The following is a 19,453-nucleotide window of genomic DNA, read 5'->3' as shown; positions in this document are numbered from 1 at the left end:
TTCCTTTGCCAATGATTGATTCATGCAATTGGCTTTTTAGACAGTCAGACACTGTGTCTTTGAATATGTCTCTCTGATTATCTCAACAATAATAGACCCTGAAGTGGAACATAGAAGGTTCACAAACCTTCCTTTCAGGTCAGTGGGAGCTCCTATAATGAACAATGCTACTTACTCCCAATTCCAAGTTTATGGATTTTCATGAATAATCATTATATATATCTATATACATATATATATACATAGTATGTTAGGTCTTGTCATGTGTACCTGAACACATATAGAGCATCATTTAATTTTTGTAAATAAAGTGTTAGTCCAGTCGCAGAGTGAAAAAAAACGTTTTTTATTCAGAACAGCGGTGTTGTATAAAATTCACAGACTGACATGGCAATGCTTGTCAAACATACCGTATACACAGGATTATTTTGTGAAGACCCCTCACTCTCATGTATGCAGATTTAGAACTATGCGAATGTAATACATAATTCTGGCTACTACAATCAGCACTGTTAAACCAGGACTGAAACTGCACACGTAACTAAACGTATTCAGCGAAATAAGTAACGCAATCACCTTATAAAGGAGACATGCTGCAAAGTGAAATCTAATCACAATCATAACACCATGGCAAAGAAAAGTGCACAGAGGACAAACTACAACTTTTGTTACAGCTTGAGCGTTGATGCATCAAATGCTGAAACTCCAACTTTTCCAACTGGGTTTCAAAGCAGTCAGGATCAGGTATTTCTGTAGGAACCTGTGGAAGTAGGTGTTTTTCATAATCGTAATGCATTTTCTTTTACTGGTATGTCTGCGTTTGATTTATGGCATCTCTTAATCATCTTGCAATTACCGGTGCATAGGATCGGCAGATATTTTTATTTTTGAAGCAATAGATCGGTTTAAAGTAGGTTTGATAGACTGTGCCTCCCCATGCAGCAAGCCAGTTGTGAGATCCGTAAAGTATAAAAAGATGAGTGGCATGGGTTGGGAGACCATTTTTTACATCACTAAATTCAGACATCTTGAAAGTAGACTTATGCCAGTTCCCTCCTTCAGCACGAGTTGTTTGGCAGGCATTATTATGAATGGTGTAGTAAGTCATAATAACTGTATCAGTTTGCTAGCATTTTCCATGTGTTGAAAGTTTATAAAACTCATCAGTAATATCCTTGTAGGTTTGGACTTTGGATGGTGATGCCAAGTATGTAGGCTTTATCATTTTTTGTCATTGTGCAGTGTGCACCTACACCATATTGATATGTTTTAGTTTTTGTTGTTGTCTAGATCTAAGTTCTTTAAGTGGCACATCTTGCTCTCCATTTAGTTAAGTAGCGGAGAATGGCGTCTTGCCTCCACTGTGTCCTCCATATTATCTGCTCACTTTATAAGCAGTCACCTGCAGACTATCCATTCCAAAACGCGATCACGTTTTACACAATGGCAATTTTAGTACATGTGGCTGCATTTTTGTGGGGCATAAATATAGAGGTGCTCAGTAGAGAGCCCTTCATACTGAATGTATGACATTACATGGCATGCCTTCAGGCTGGCTCCTTTACGCATTGTAGGTGTGTATATGTAAGTACACACACATTTATATATACATGTATATATTTTTGGGGAGAACCCCTCAAAGTCACCTTGTTTTTAATTTACTCCTAACCTCCCTTTACAACCACCCACCCTAAAATTTCCCACACTTGCCTTTCCCACTACCTACCTCTAAATCCTTAATTTTCTCTTAGTCCCTTTACCACTGCCCAACTGTAAACAATACATTTTCCTTTCAGTTCCATTTACCACTGTTCACCCTTAAACCCTCAAATTTACCACTGCCCATCCCTTAATCCTAAAATAACCCTTACCTCCTTTTACCACTGCCCACCTCTAACCCCTAAGATTACCCTCACCTCCATTTACCCGTACCTGTACCTAAACCCTTTTTTAAATCACATAATAACTATGTTATTAAAAAAAATACCTAATTATTTGCATGGTAAAGGCACAACTACTTATCTTAGTGGTACTAACCTGCGTGTTAAAGGCTGCATGGTAAAGGTATTGCGTGATTTAGACTTCGCTGTAAAGGCTGTTTTCCCTTCCTTCCGGCGTCTGATGCACCGATTGTGTTCTCTTCTTTGTTAATGGAAAGCCATGGGAGGAAAATACCTAGATAATTAACGTTCTTTGCAAATGTCTAGCCTCTTAGCTTTGACCACCATCTCCCTAATCTGGCAGTACTGTTTTTCTGTAGTTTCTCAGATATGTTACTTGCAACAGTGTGTCTTAGAGAATATCTTGTTCATTTAGGTGTTAAAAAATATAATTTTGAAATCGAGGCAAGAATATGCTGAATTGTTTTAACATTGAAAAGTGAATTGCGATTGTCCTGTAAATTAATTTGCAAACGCAATGCTACAGTCCAGTTTTGCAGCCTTGTTGCAGACAGCATTGAGTCAGACCTGGCTCGTGAATAGATAGTTGGCTTTCTTATCTATCTCAGTTCCCTGCTTTTTATTGGTTGGCTGCCTTACTGTTCAATATTTATCCCTTCCCTTGAGCATAGCTTGTTTACCCTTGCTTTGTATTGGCTAAGGTGTAGTCTTTAATTCTAACACTAGGGTGTTTATGAGGTTTGAGGCGCTCCTATAGCTTTCACATATAGGTTTCAATAAACCAGGTTTAGGTTTGCGGTGCTCTCAAATGATGGGAAGATACACCCTACTCCCCTAATTATCAATCCCAGGACTGAACGCCAATGGTTGAACTCATGAGGCGCACGCAATTCATATCATCAGATTCATTCAAATTGTACAGTACAAGGATCGCCGAAAGATCCTCAGGAACGCTTATATTACTGCTAATTTAAAAAAAATTATAGCATTCCTCTTTTATGAGTAAGTTATGAACCCATGGAAGTGTAGTTCCTTGACAGGAACGTGTGTGTGTGTGTAAAGTCTGGGTGGGCCAGTTTCCGTCAAGGAACTACACTTCCACGGGTTCATAACTTACACATAAAAAAGGGATGCTGTCATTTTTATGACATTAGCAGTAATAAACGCATTACTGTGGACCTTTCAGCGATACTTAAAATGGGAACACTCACCTACACGCCATCATTTTATATACCTCTTGGTGAAAGATCTCCTCATTTGATACCAGTGCCATCCACAGGCACACTGATTGATTTATCTTGGTCTGGACTGTCACGCCGTGAAGGAGGAGGAACCTCAGATATATTTCGGACATAATAGCTTTGATAAAGTCATAGAAATACTTTCCGGAGACAACGAAACATGTGTTGTCTAAAGGAGGTCTAACGGCTAAAAGAACAAGCATTTCCAATGCAATAGGTCTTGCATTAATTAAGTTTGAGCTATTGGCATTGCTAAATATTGCAACACCAATTGCAACAAAAGTCTATAAATTGTAGGCCCAAAAAATGTGTATGTATTTTTGTAGCAATGGTGGCCTGCTGCGCAAATAAAGAATGCCATAGCATTAACTTGCCAAGGCCAGACCTAAAGGCTTTACCAATGCTTCTTACATCAATTCATTTATTTGGCTGTTAAAGCAGTCTTTAAGTACGAAACATTGAACAGGCCTGTCCTGTCGACTTTTGGGCCTTAACAAAAGAAAACAACCAAAATATATGTTGGCTTAATAATGGCAACTAACGCACAAGACAGCTTGTTGTTTTAAAAAAAACAAGATACTGAACTGCTTTACAACTATATTTTCCCAAATTGCCCGTGTCACGCTTCCCATTTAAAAGGGATTCAGGTTAAAGGGATTTGCATCAGTGTAACTAAACCCCTACCCAGACACGGCTTCTCTTAGTCGTCCAGACAGACATCAACCACATTCCTGCACTCCCCCCGGTTCAAAAGTGTGACATTTCAACGCATGACAGGCTGGGCTAATCCCAAAACAAAAAGACAAGCAGGTGAGCAGTGACAAACAAGTATTAGACAAAATCATACACATCCAGGAATGCTGAACCAAAACCCAAACATTTGCACCGACGTAATAATAATAAGCGATTATCCTTTCAAGACATTTAAGAAAAAGCCAAACCCTCAAGGTCAGCTAAGCAATGTCTTTAACCACAAGAAGGAAGCACGCATGCTACAGTGCCCCGAATTTCACAGTGCTTTGGGGGGAACCACTGCTAGCTGTATAACTGCAATAAAAAAAAGCTAGCTCAGCACCCCATCACTCTAAAAACAAGTCACCGCCACTCATGTGTACAAAATAAAAAATGAGAGAATTGCAACCATAAGGTGTAAAAAAATAACAACAACAATTAAAATGGTCTCAAAATGCGCCACTAATAGTTTCGAGAACAGTTTACCATTCCTGCTCTGTGAGGTTTGATTTCAAATGGAATTCACCAATGGAAGGAACTATGCGCAGGCTGGGCTTCTCTCAGCCTTGCAACATCCTGCCTGCCACAGAGAGGTAAGGCAGCCCACATTCCAACACTCCTCATGATTGGCTCAAAAACACCCTTTTCCTGCCCGGACTCACTCTGTTCCTTCCCCACTGGTGCACCCGGTCTCTGCGTGTAACACATACACAAACACTGCAGATTCGCACGGCACCCGGGCACCGCTGCGGCGGGCCGACCGGTGGGGAACTTGCTGCAGTTAGCAGGCTGCGTGCCCGCTGCACACAAACCCACACACACAGTCTGGGCGCCTGCCGGTTTCCTCACCTCACAGGGTGGCAGTCCGACACAGTGGGCCGGACCCCTTCTGGCCGCACCTCGGGGCTCGCACCACAACATTCCTGGATGGCTGCTTACAATGACAGGTGGACCCGCACCACCGAGGAGCCAGCCTCCCAGTGCTGATGTCACTCCCGGCCGAGGCCTCCATCTGACGGCCTGGGCCGGAAGGAAGGGGGAGCCCCAGGGCCAGGAGAGGCGGTTGCGGCTGCACGGCCAGAGGAAAGAAGAGCTCTGCTTCCTCGCCGCAGGAAGAGCCCAAGCCAGGGCGGCTTGCACGCTACTTGCTGGGAAGGAGTCGGGTTTGCGGAGAGGAGAGCGCCCGATCTTCAGACGGGATGGGCGCCTACTGTCCACGCAGCTTCCTCTCGCAGAAAAAAAAAGCTTTCTCCGTGGAGCCGAGGCGGAGGGAGGGAGTGAAAGCGTGCGATGCGCGCGTGCATATCTCCTGTCCTGTGTGCAGGTAGACAGGGAGGGAAGGGGAGAGAGGGAGGGGGAGAGAGCGAGTGAGCTGAGCCCTACGCACGTGAACATCTCCTGTTTACGCACGTGTCCACATTTCCAGTCCGTCTCTTGCGCGTGCCCATCTCTTGTCTCCAATGAGAGGCAACTCAGTAATAATACTTCTCGCTGGCGGCAGCACTCCGCGCTGTGTTTGCCAGGCGAGACCTAAAAAGCCAGAAAATAAACCCAAAAGTCAAGTTAAGATTGTCTGTGTTCATTGTACTGTACAATTTGAATGAATCTGATAAGATGAATTGTGTGTGCCTCATGAGTTTAAGATGGTCTTCCACTACTAACGTCATGTAACTCATTTTTTGGGGTATTTTTAAAATTTTCTATGTGAGTATATGTCTTGGTTTTCAAAGCGCCCTTGCACTCTTTAACCCCACCCCCTCATTTACTCACCCCATCTCTCCCTCCCTGCCTTCTTCCTACCTTATGCTCCTCAACGACTGCCAAGTGCTGGATGACGGCCTTCGTGATGCTCTGGATGTACATGTGTGGTATTTTTATAACGTGAACCTTCTTCCTTCTGACCTCCCTCCTGATGCTCCTCCGTGGCGCACCAGCCACCAGATGGTGGCCTTGGTGAAGGTCTGAATGTTGTCCAGTTGCACTATCTAGTGCCGGCCCTCTCCATGGTGGTAATCACCACCATTTTAATCTCTGCGGGCATTGTGCGATCCAATAGCAGAGACAGGCCATGTTAAAATTATAGAAACAAATGAAAACCTTGTGTTCTATACCGTCAATTTGGCTGCTGTGTTGAGTGACTCAAGTGCACTGGATCATCATTTCCCGTTAACGGGCATGGCGATGAAACACACTACGAATGCAAACTGCATGCCATTGTCCTGACTTGACATTGTGCTAAAACGCTATATTATCATGAACACCTTGACATTACATTTTATGATGATCAAAACCTTGGCTCTGTAAATTAAGACCATTATTTTAAGTTGTACAATGGTTACACACATTAAAAACTGGTGTACAGATATTAATCAGTTTCAAACGTACAGTAAATAGTGACATACATAATGAACATCAAATGACAGCCACATGTATCTTGCCTAATGCAGAGTGTCCAACTTTATATTGTTTCATTTAAACACCGGCTTCTCTAATGAGAATTTCTTATGAGACAATAATTCTCGCTCCATTTAAAGACAGTGTGTGTATTTTTGATGTAATGTTACAAATTATTAACTCCAATAGGGAAAGTAGTCATGATTTAAGAAGAACCCAGGGGCGCCCTTTTTGTTGTGTCGACTTTTTGTATGCAGTTTGCTCCTTCTTTAGTTAGGAAGGACCAGGAAAGAATTGCGTGTTCTTTTTCGAAAAGTGTTCGGGTTCTCTAGCCTGCCAATATGCCTCACCTGTGTTGGTTGTACTGCTTCCTGGTCTGATTTTACCCAATATCAGCTTCTTTACAAAATGACATAATTCTGATTCTTGTTCTTTCAGCCGTGTATTGGTTGGAATGTACTATATTTCGTGTTTTCAAAATCGAATTTCTAGTTACTATTTGTTGCGAAACCTGATAATAGGAAGGTGTTCAGCAAATCATATGTTTTAGATTGCACATTTAATTGTACATTTCCTAACCCAAAAACACATTGAACGCAGTGTGTCAAACGTTATGCAACATTAACGTACCCTGATAAATTTCAAAGTTAATTGCACGAAATGAAGTCATTGTGCGGTGCAATACTTTTGCTAACCATTGATTTCTGTGCAAAAGTTGTGTGCCCAGTGCAAAAATGAAATGTGTATTTCTCACTTTCTTGTTATGATAGAGACACTGTAACTGTGCTAAATACATAAAGCCCACAGTGCTAGACTTCACTTAAACACAGCGGTAAGGGAAGTTCAACCCATCAGGTCCTCTGCGAGCAATCACAAATCCCCTGGCAGAGACATTGACAGAATCCATAGACAAGGCACACAGTTAGACTGGATGGAACCAGGCTGACACATATGATTCCCATTGTCACCTTCTGAATCACCAATAAATAGATTCCAAGAGGGAGCGAGCCAAAGTAGAAAAACCCAAGCAGCCATACCAGTATCCTGGGAACATGAGTGCAAAGTTTGGAGAGAAGGTCGTGATCTGTTTGACTATGAGAATTAACAGACGCAGAGTCAAGGCTGTGCTCGGTGTAGTAATCAGATGTTGTGTTTTGACTTGAAGTTCTGGTAGAATCTCTTTGCACTTCCATGATTGTTATTACCAAGCAGTTTGAGGAGCCACGGGATGGGCTGGAAGATGACAAATTCTTTGGTGTCAAAACTACCTCATTGCAGTCTGGATTCCAGGTCGCTTTGTCCTTCACAATGAGTTTTGAAATGACAACGGTGTCGTCTGGGAGTCCCGCCACCTGGTCCTCTTGCAGCTTTGTCTCATGGCGGCAGAATGGGCAGCTGATACATGCGGTGTCATCCCCAATGTGATGGATTTTTGTAAGGCATCGAACACATATTCTGTGAAGGCAGTTCAGCACTTTTGGTTTACGACTGTGTATGTTGAATCTCTGATAACAGATTTTGCATTCCAAATCATCACTGGCCAGCTTTTCTTCTTCTTCAATTTGAGGGCAACTCATGTTTAATTCCTAGGCACACTGTTGAAAGAAGAGTTTGAAGTTTATGTTACTTGAACTTGATAGATGACACATTTTACTCACAATGTATATATAGTACTACAAAGTTGGATCTTTTGTGGTAAATTCTAGTTAATTTATTACACAATCTCTCTTCTATTTGGAGTAGTATTTGGGAATTGCCATGAATTACTTTGGTCATTCTGGAAATCTGTGGTAGTCATACATTTCTAGGAGTACTCATACCTTGCAAAATGATTCATGCAGATTTTCCAATAGTAGAACACGTGTATGAATAAATTGTTAAGGAATATCTATTTACATATTTTACTTTTTCCACTCCACAGGGCAAACCCTTGCATCACACGTTCCATGAAAATTTAAAGTGCTCCTTTCAATTCCCCACCCAGCAGTGGCACTGAATCAAACCTTTAACACAGGGTTATTTCACGTGTATTTCGACGGTGGGAAATGTTCAGCAGATGTTGGTAGTAGCTAGAGAAGGTTGTATACATCTTAGTTCGCAGACTTAATGAAAAGCTCAGGCGAATGATTGTGGGTGTTTAAAAACCACCTCTCTTCCTCAGACGGAAGTTAGATCATTACTCTGTCAAATATTATGAGCTACTGAAAAATGTGCACCTTTATTGCTGTCCAATGCCGAACTCACTTTGAAAATGTATTGTGCCCCTACTTTGTTATTTTAGTGGTGTGGAAATTCAAACTCAATATAACGCCTCAATTTGTGCCGGTGGTGACACTCGGTTTTTGGGATGAAAGACTTTTTTTTAATTATTAAACTATGAACCAAAGAAGGAGAGAGAAAAGATGAGGAAGAGCAAGATAGAAAAGCGTTACAAAGGGAGAAAGACGGGATGAAAAAAATCCTCATTAGTGAGATAAAGCAGCAGAAAGTGTAGAGAGGTGGAAGAAAGAAGCATGAGGCAGGATCAAGGATGGGCAGCCTTGGTATTCAGCTGCACCGGTGGCAGGATTCTTAAAAAATAATATTTGGCCCTCCTCATTTTTGTGTGTTTCAATTAAGCATTGATTGCAGCAAGTTATCCACCTCATAACACATTATAAGAGCAGTATGTACATTTTTTTTTGGGTGTTGATACAGTTTTTTTTCCAGGAGCACCAGAAATGTTTTTCACGGTAGGCAGCACAACTGTGGATTCTGACCTTCATGTATTATTTAATAGTATTTTGAGCTTGGCTTTTTTCTCCCTGATGCAGTATGGTGATGGCCCGAAAACAAATCTGCTGTTCCTATTCAAGCCTTACTGGTGCACATACTTGTTTTTTCATTTATTCGTTTTCTGTGATAACTTTTCATCCACACTTCTAGTAGGTAAATCAACAGCGTTTCCAAAAAACGATTTCACTACAGTACATTTGAGTACATTGCAACAGGGAAGAATAACTAAAATAGAAGCCATAACGAGTAATACCTATTCCCCATGTCGTCTAGAGAAGAAATGGATGCTGCTAAGTGCTCTAATGGCCGCTCCTGGCAGAGTCTGCTATAAAGTGCATTGTGGTCCCCAGGCATCAAAAGTTGGTTTGAATACTGCACTTGGTGACTGAGTAAGGATCAATACCAAATATTATACCTGAGCTTGGAATGACTTGGACCTTATATAGATCATATGGGTTGGATTCATAAAGAAGATAAACCACGTGCAGGCATTCTCCCACGACCCGTGGACAATTTCAACTCATAACTCTGTACGCAGAAGGCTCACGTGTATTCAAAGTAAAAAGTGTCACATTTTCCCTGGGGAACAGCCATATGTCTGCAGAAGTTCAGCATCTCAAAAAATCAAAGGTGTTTTCTTGAAATTAAATACATTTCGATTTCGTATAAAAAATAAAATGTCATCCAGTCCATCTTTCAACACTGTTTCAATAAAGCGTTGTATTTTAGAACATGATAGTCAAAAATGGTGTCCTACTAAAATATTGTTGCTACAATAACCACCACCAGATTATTGTGAAATGATATATATGTAGGTAAGTAAATATTTAGTATTCTTAATTCAACAGCTACATACCTTCACAATAGTCAATATTCAGGCTATGATATTTTTGTAGGGCAATATTCTGTGACATACCCTATAAGGAGAGTATTCCTTCCTCTTTCAGAAACTTTCACTACTTAAGCCTGGATTGTCCAATGTTAGATGCATCGAAGGGAGGGTAGGGCAAATGATGGTGAACACATTTGCATAGGACATTCCCCAGTAAAACATTACATTCCTATTCCCTTTAACACTGCATTGTGCCTGACACACGGCTGTCCTAACCAATATTTCTGAAAGATACTTCATACTGCATATGCCTTACCTGTTGAATATCCTGAGGTGCCAGAGTGGATCTGGAAGATTTCCCTGCAGAGCCCACGCTTCAGTACATAGCGCCATGTGGCTCTGCTTCGACTCTGCTCCCAAAGAACCAACCGGAGCTGCATATAAGCATCATCCAAGCTAGCTGACATCAATTTGTTTCTTTCCTCACATTAGTACATGGATCCAGAGCTACCACACAACATTTTCTCGTCCGTTGAGTTTTCTCTGCCAATTGTTTACTGAGTGAAGTGTACCCTCCTAAATCTATAAGGTTTAAGCCTTATAGGGACTGTCGCAAACAAAACCTCACAAGGTGTGCCTCTTTTATTTGGGTTCATGCCATGACTCCAATTTGTGCAGGCAGTGTGCCCTGATGCACCTGGACACAAGCCAGGAATGCAAAGCGAGCTCCAGGCTGCTGAACACTGAAGGAAGTTTTGAAAGGGCCACTCCTACTTGAAGTCGAGGACTCGAAAGCCAGATTGTCCTCTCTGACCAAGTTTTTGGGTAATTTCAAGTCCAAAAAGAAGCACAATTAGTCATGAGGGCCTTGTTCCATCCTCACCACTCTCCTTATGAAAAGCTGTGAGAATGTCAAGGTGTACCTCAGTTTCACTCCCAGTACCTAATGGAAGGGCTGATTCCGATATAACCCAAGTTCCCGCGGCCATCTGCGGCTCCACAACAGATTGAGGCATTTAAGGAGGTCTTGGTTTGAATCTTCTGTACCCTGCTGATTCTTTCTAGTGTGCCTTTTGTGCCCCATGTATCCACAGAGGTCTCCAGTCAGGCTTCCTGGGGCGGGTTTGTCCTCTACATCGTCTGTGCCTCCTGAACCCACTTCAGGCTCAGCTTCAACTTTGGAACATACTTCACTCCCAGGGCCATGATCCATGCTGGTTCCTTCAGTGTTGGTGCTGGCCCTAACAATGGAGGGGGTCGCCGATCCCATTGTTCTTTCCAACCCCGAACTGAATCCACCTTGGCCCCGATAATAGAGGGGGACGCCGATCCTATTGTGCCGCCCAAACCTGATCTGAATCTGCCTCAGCCAAAATCATGTCCCGGAGAAGGTACAACGCACCCTGCCCAAGTACCATTTTCCAAGATGATGCCTTTTCCTGGTAGCCAACCTCCAGTGCGCCCACAAATGTTGGGACTAGGGTCAATCAGCTTTTGGCTAAACTTAAAAACTACTGAAATTACCAGTTATGATTACCAGTTATGATTAGGTGTAGTACTCATACCCTCATCATACAGTGCTTATGATCTCACAAGGACAAGGTACCATGATTAGGTGTAGTACTCCTACCCTCATCATACAGGTGTAGTACTCATACCCTCATCATACAGTGCTCATGATCTCACAAGGACAAGGTAACACACACACTTTGACTGGGCCACAGACACACACAAACGTAAACATGCTTAGGGGGTCAACATAACACTTAGATCTGGAAACAAATGGATCAGAAGGCACTAGGCGATGAAGAATGGAGGGGGGACAGGGATGCACATTGTCAGACAACTAGGCAGGTTGGAGTGGCTCAGATAAAAAGGGAGATGAAGAGACAGGTAGACAAACACACACAGAAACATAGGGATATGGTGACTCAGAGACAGTGACACAGACTGGTATATGAACATGGGGTCATTGACCATGGGATACATGGTTAGGAGTGACAGGAAAACTCTGGAACAGTGATTTATAGAGATGGGAAATATGGACCAAGAGAGTCACGGAGACAAGGTCAGGGAGACCAGGGCCTCAGGACCTACATTGAGAGGGAAGACATATGAACAGTGCAGCAATGGACAGGGAGATATGGTGATAAACTTGCAGAAAGCCAAAAGGCCGGGGAAACAGCACACAGAAGACTTGCAACTATGTGGGTTTGAAAATGATCTAAGGCCTCATTGCCCTTACTCAGCCTCCTTTGAAAAACCAATGCAGATGATGCCACACTCTCACAAGTTGGGGAAAGTGTCAGAAGACTAAGACCTCTCTCTCCCTGCAGTACCACCCCTCCCCCCCAACACACACACAAGCAAAATACACTACAGTAGACTTCATAGATCACTCTGATATTGGTTAGATAAAATGACAAAAGACTGGTCCCCATGGAGCAACAGTGCAAGAGAGTGCCATATACTTGAAATAACACCGGCAAAGTTTAGATTAAAATGTGCAAGACTACTCCCATATAGTGTCACATTTTTAAGTAATGTATACTAAGTAACCACTTTTTAAAATGTCTTCAAAAGTGATTTTTGTTGATAAGATCAAGTTGCTGTTAAATATGAGTTCATGGTATTATGTCTGTAAATGAATACTGAGGTTCAGAATGTGGTAATATGTTAAACTCATGAAAGTGGACAGAATATTAATCTACAATTCAAAATCAATTTAACATTCATAATTAGAAGCACAGATGATCTTAAGATCTCATGTAAAAACTAGTTAAAACATTTTAAGTTTTAGACTATCAATGGTAGGTTGGACTTTTTGTACATACTCTGTTTTAACACTACTCCTATTTCCGTGACAATATTGGTTTCTGCATGCGTAGCTTACCTTTATTTTTTAAGTATTTCCATCATCTTTATTAAAACTTTGCCTAAATTAGGCCTTTTTTATAGGTCAGGACTTTTTTCCAATAGTTCACTCTGACTTTTGTATTGACGACATCACGCATCCATATATTGAATCATCTTGCCTAGAGCTGATTACATCCAGGGAAGCATTCTGCCTTAACTGGCTCTTATGAACATTTTCTTCTCAAAAAAGCAAAAAGTGTATAAACATTTATTAAAAACTAGCTAATTAATACCCTATAGGTGTCATACTTGTTTGTCCTTAAGCACTTCTACTGAAGAAATCTTCAAGCTTTATTTTGCCATTGGAACAAATTCTTGAACCGGGTACCATGCATCAATGGCAATTCAACCGAATCTTTAAGTCATTTCATTTGTTCACATTTCTATGTAATACTAATATAACACTGCAAGAAAAACTATTTTATGTCTTTTAACCTTTTATTTTGTAATATGACTATAAAGGGCAAAGGCGATTGACCCACGTGGTCAACTGCAATGAATGTGTGTCTTCAATTGTGAATCAGCTGAAACATATCTTTATCAAAGTGGCAATGCCACCATATGTTGTGAACTGCTTTGACTTTGACCAGATGCATTATTCACTGCCTTTTTTTAACATGCACACACTATTCGGATGTACTTAAACTCTCACAAGTTAATGTTGTTGCATTAAAGATCATTTGCATAACATGATATGGCTAAAATTAAGTAAAGGAACTAATTAAGAAGGAAAAAAAAATTGAGAAAGTATGAGAAGGAATAACGATGGAACTGAAAATGAAAGAAACCAACACAAGTGTAAAGCAAATGATTTATAGCAAAGCCTGCATTCAGATATTCCACAAGGTGTGAGTGTGCAGAAACATATCACTTTTAATTACTTCAGAGCACTATACATATCATGTTCGAGGAATTTGTCAAGAGATTGGCAGATAGTAGGAGCCTAGCAAAGGCAAGATATGGCCGTTATCTGAATTATTTTCTCATTCCCGCAGACATTGGCGCCTAGTCAATGCTATTTAAAAAGTTTGTTTAGATAAACAATTCAACTTCCTGGTCGTTCCTGAAAGCAGTTTCTCCTCGTGGATTGCACTTTCACTACTTATTTGTAGACCCTATAGACACTTGAGGACTAGGTGGGTTTAGGAAGCTGGGTCGTAATTTGAATTTCACCTTTGTCCACTGTAGGCAAAACCTATAGAATCTTAATTGTTTTACGGATCCTCAGTCCCTTAAGTACCTGACAGTCTTTGGAAGCTGTATCTTCCTACCCTGGTTTCACCTTTGGAGTTGTGTTACCTGTGGATCTACAGATCTTTAAGTGCATGCTGGTTTTCTATCAGCTGTGTTTTCTCCTGCGTTAGAATCTAGGTGAACCTCACTGAATCTTATTTACCAGGTGGAACCATAGAACACTAAGTACCTTGTAGTTTTTAAACATAGTATATGCTTATGGTTTTTGTGCATTACCAATTCTAGTACACCCCTTTGGAATTGCAATTATTTTTAAAATGTGTTGCGAAGACATTCACAAGCTGTTTCCACACTTTATAAATACACCTATTGAGATGGCTCTTAACGCCAAACCATGTTCTAATATTTGAATAATAGCCTGACAAAAGTTCCTAATTCTTGACTTCTTCTTAAACAAATCATTAGGTGCTCACCACTAAAACTCACAAGGCCACAAAATGCACTCCTGAACACAAATGCTTTATTTATTTTTGAACATTCAGACTCTGATAGAGACCCCAGATTTCTTACCTTTTGAATACCTCCAGGCATTAGACTTGATCTGGAAACTTTTGCAAAGCAATATCATCAAGCATCGCCTGGTTGTGTCGTTTGACATCATGATATCTTGTGCCTCTACGATTGGTGCAGATGTGACGTCTGTTCTCGTATATACACACGTCACCTTCTCTCACTGACACCAGTTCCTTTATTTCAGCACCAGCAGTTTTTGGGCAAATTTCTGTTCAATACAGCATTTTTTGTGTGCAGTATGTCGCCAAAATAGGTTTTAAACCAAGTACGCCTTGTAACCAACATATCCTCATGATATCTGTTTATGGTGGCTTGGCGACAGACACGATATGAAGTTGTGTTTGTCTTGTGCAAAGATGAACAAGAAGACAATGAGAGACTGTGAAATTAAACTTGCAGTAGCAGAGAGGTGGACGTTGAAGACTCATTCTTGTTCATTGTCAATGGTGTGACAATCCCAGGTGAGGTGAAGGAGTGGATCTTGTTCTTCTAGAGGTTGTTTGCAAGATAGCACTTTATTATAAATAATGTAAGTCCAAGAAAAGCCATAAGAAACATAAAAAAAAAATGGCTCTGCCTTTTCATGACATGCGACCCTTTCAGGTTCACATTAGGCAACTGCGACTTCTACACAAAGGTATTTGCTGGTTATGGAATCAGGTTCGGCGTCGATCCCATTTCAGCTTCCAACGTATATGGTGGTGACGCAAGACCAGTTCCATTAGCTTAAGAAAGCATTGAACTCCATCTCTAGTTTACTCCTAGTCCATCTGGCACGTCTTTGAGCTCCAACGAGGCCTCCAGCTGTTGAAATGTTTACAGATCGCTCCTTAACATCAGCTGTGCCTCTTAGTCTGATCTCAAATCCGTCAGAATTGGGTCCATCATAAAGGGACATGCTAACATCTCTGACACCTTTGGCACCACGTCTACTCACTGCAGACTACTGAGGCGAAACCGCAGGTTCCCCTACCAAGGCCGGTACCAAAGTCACTCCCTCCGTTTGGGGATTCGAACGTTCTTTCAGACACTGATGCTAATACATCATCTTGGGTTTTGCTCAGTCTGAACCTGACCTAACTAGAGAGGAATATCTTTTTGATGTTGAATATCCTCATGATGATATTTTGGATCTACAAGATGCAAGTGGTCTTGATACATCTACAGATGTAGGTTTATCTTCTCTTACTCCAGTTATAGCCATTGAGGAGGAAGCATAATTTGCCACAGATATACACAGAGCAGCTGACTCTTAACCTTATAAATTCTGCACCCGGCTCGACTTCACTGGAACCATGATTGCCTTTTCATGAGATTTTGATAGATTTGTAATGGGCACCTGAGCTAAACTAGATTCTTGTCCACCAAAAAAAATGCCACATTTTGAGAAGATACCGCCTGGCCCCAGGAGATCGGGATTTCTTTCTTCAGCATTCAACTCCAGAAAGCCTAATAGTACAGGGTTCAACTAGTTGTACCAACCCCAATGCCTTCCCTACTACTCCCCTTGACAGGGAATCTAAAAAGATGGAGGTTTATGCAAAGCAAATGTACTCATCTACTAGTTTGGCTTCAAGGTTACTTATTACTCCCTGTCTTTTTTTGGGAGCTATTACCATCCTATACCATCAAATGTATTACCTGTGGTCCCAGAGGATAATTGCAAGATCTTGCCGAGTTTAGTCGCTGATGGACAGAATGTGGCAAAATTCTCGAAGTTGGGACTGGACACAACAGGTTGTTTAGAGATAGCATTGGGGACAAGTGTAGTTATTAGAGGACATGCATGGATCCCCTCAACCAAATTTTCTACCTATGTTCAGCATTCATTAATGGATATGCCTTTTGATGGCTCCAGAATATTTGGAGCAAAGGCAGATAGAGCCCTTGAAAGGTTTAAGGAGAACAAGGCCTCTTCTTGCTTCATAGGTTTGCGCACCTCCAGCTCGTCAACTTCTACAACAGCAATGTAACTGTCCAGGTTTTTGTAAGACGCTATTTTCAGAGACAGAGGCGATATTTGTTTACAACAGACCACCCAGTCTTTTAGAGGATGTATTCGTGGAGCAGGTAAATAATGTCCAGCAACTCAAAGGCAAGGATCCTCCCAAACTCCAGCCCCCACCCCTTCTGCATCTGCTTCAAAACCTCTTTAAGTTGACTTTAGTGTCCCACTTTCACCCGGTTGGAGGTTGAATCACCTACTACCTTACAGGATGCAAGAACATTACATTACATCAGATCACTGCATTCTCAAGATTGTGGCACAAGGTTATTCTCTATCCTTTTAATACTTTCCTCCCAATATTTCTGCTTCACGACATCTGTTGGATGACCATTTGTCATTTTTCAAGCGATAAAGAGAGGTCCAGTTTTAGAAATCGCAACTAGTTGTTACCCCCATTATTTTTTAATGCTAAAAAAGAATGGGCATAGTCCCATTTTAGATCTTCTTCGCCTGAACTTCTTTTTATGAAGGGACAAATTCAAGATGCTCACCCTGGCTCAATTTCTACCTTGGAACCAACGATACCCAAAAAGATGTCCTAAACAAAGGACTGGGCTTCGTCCCCACAAATAAACTGGACCTATTCAAATTACACACGGAAATACAAGAATTCATCCGAATAATAAAATTACAGGTATTCTTTGAAGGAAAAGAGAAACCCATGGAAACTGACACAGGTTTAAAACCAAAATCCACCTTCGTCCCACCAGATAACATGCTGCCCATTGAGGTCCTTGCCTATGAGAAGGCTGTGATGACGGAGCTCAAGACATTGGATAGACAGAATCATCAAGTCTTCCACAATACTAACCGCCATGAACACGAAGCTATACGTGAATTGGCCAACAATCATGACATAACTATCAAGCCAGCTGACAAAGGGGGAGCAATAGTAATCCAAACCACAGAAGCATACCGAAAAGAATGCCACAGGTTGCTATCGGACCAACGCAATTATACCATCCTACCCCAAGATCCAACAGAATCAATCAGGATCACCATCGGAGGTATGGTAGAAGAGGCACTTGCACACAATTGGTTATCGAAAAAGGAGGTAGAATTTCTAGTCCAGAAAACACCTAGGACCCCTACTTTTACTGCATCCCGAAAGTTCACAAAAACCTGGAAAACCCGCCAGGAAGGCCAATAGTCTCAGGGATAGGCTCAATCCTGGAGCCCCTGTCAAAGTTTTCGGATGCTTTTCTACGCCTCTTAGTACAGGGAACCAACACCTATCTCAAGGACACCAAATCTGTCCTACAACTTTTGCAAAACCTGCCTTACGATCCGGACAACCAATTATTGCTCAGTCTAGACGTTGAAAGTCTATACACGAGCCTACCTCACGATGAGACTATAGCGATCATTGAGGAGGTACTGTACAGCACCCACTGGAAATACCAGACACCCAGAGGTGTGGTGATGGAATGCATTACGCTGGCATTAACCAAAAACTTTTTTGAATTTGAGGGGACCCTCTACCTCCAACGCTATGGCACTAGTATGGGCAGTACTTTCGCGCCGAGCCTGGCGGGTTTGTACGTACACCATCTGGAAAGTACCAAAATCCTACACAACAACAACCCATACAGACATCACATAAACACGTGGAAGAGGTACTTTGACGATGTGCTTGTGATATGGGAGGGTAATCAAGAATCTGTGTCAGAGTTTATGGAATGGCTGAATCAACAGAACCGCTTCCTAAAATTCACTCACACAGTTTCGAAAGAGAAACTGGTGTTCCTTGACCTCAACATTTCTCCGAAGGATGGTCGACTGCATACCAATACCCATTTCAAACCAACGGCGAGGAACTGCCTCCTCCGTTTTGACAGTTTCCATCCCCGACATTTACAAACTAACCTACCGTATGGACAATTTCTACGGTTGAGACGGAACTGTACGGAAATCCAGGACTACAGGGCACAAGCAAAGGGCCTGAAAGACAAATTACTAAAAAGACAGTACCCTGAGAGGATCATCAATAACGCCATGAAGAGGGCGAGAAACAATCACCGGGAAGCCTTACTGGAAGAAAAAATCCAGACGGACCGGGCAGCCACCAGGCCAATCTGTGTGACTACCTATAGTTCCCAAACCAATGAAGTATCGAAACTCCTAAATAAACATTGGTGCATCCTAACAAGTGGGAGTCTAGACATTGAGAAACCACTATTTGCCCACAAACGAGGCAGGAATCTCAAGGACATGCTGGTGCACACACGCCCGAAACAACAACAAACACAACCCCATCAACATGGCCTGGTAGGTCACTACCCATGGGGTAATTGTGCAAGTTGCCACCTTACTCAGAAGAGTAAACATCTGACCTTTGCAAACGGTACCAGATGGGAACAACGGAAACTAACGAATTGCAACAGCAGGAACGTAATCTATATGATCACCTGCCCCTGTAATTTGGAGTACATTGGCATGACCAAAAGACCAGTAAAAATACGGATTGGGGAACACAAGAGCAATGTTCGGTGTAAAAAGATCACAACGAAAATGGCCACGCATTTCTTGGAGAATCATCACTGTGTCAACGACATCAAGTGGACAGTGGTGGAACAACTACCATCTGAGCAAGGACTCTTCGAGAAGGAACAAAGATGGGTTTTCAGACTTGGGACTAGTACCGTTGGCCTCAATGACCATATTCCCTGGGGTCAGTTAACCTAGACAACATTGTGTCAAGCTTGTCCCATAACGCATGCGCTGTTCATTAACACTACCTTCTAAAGCCTCAATCATGAAAATGACACGACCGCTTCAAATACGCATGCGCACAAAACACTGAAAGTATCACGCCCATATACGCATGCACAAACCGAAAGCACTTACTCAACGAGTCGCAAGCAGAACCGGCAAATACCCTTATATG

At 41.9% G+C, this 19,453-nt stretch overlaps 2 protein-coding genes across 3 annotated transcripts in view; one reads left to right on the top strand and one right to left on the bottom strand.

Annotated features, from left to right (window-relative positions):
* Positions 1-19,453, top strand: part of CEP89 (centrosomal protein 89) — a 1,308,678-nt gene that overhangs the window by 1,000,021 nt on the left and 289,204 nt on the right. The window lies entirely within an intron of this gene.
* Positions 6,352-7,851, bottom strand: LOC147674064 (E3 ubiquitin-protein ligase RNF182-like). Its single transcript, XM_086946454.1, has one exon. It carries the CDS (start codon positions 7,843-7,845, stop codon positions 7,120-7,122), a length of 726 nt encoding a protein of 241 aa, XP_086802580.1. The 5' UTR covers positions 7,846-7,851; the 3' UTR covers positions 6,352-7,119.

This window comes from Lissotriton vulgaris, chromosome 12, assembly GCF_964263255.1.
Source record: "Lissotriton vulgaris chromosome 12, aLisVul1.2, whole genome shotgun sequence".
NCBI classification, from domain to species: domain Eukaryota; kingdom Metazoa; phylum Chordata; class Amphibia; order Caudata; family Salamandridae; genus Lissotriton; species Lissotriton vulgaris.
This window is presented reverse-complemented; position numbering and strand designations above follow the sequence as displayed.

What these genes read in the sequence shown, in the direction of transcription:
- LOC147674064 (XM_086946454.1), bottom strand. Translation starts at nt 7,845, where the DNA reads ATGAGTTGCCCTCAAATTGAAGAAGAAGAAAAGCTGGCCAGTGATGAT.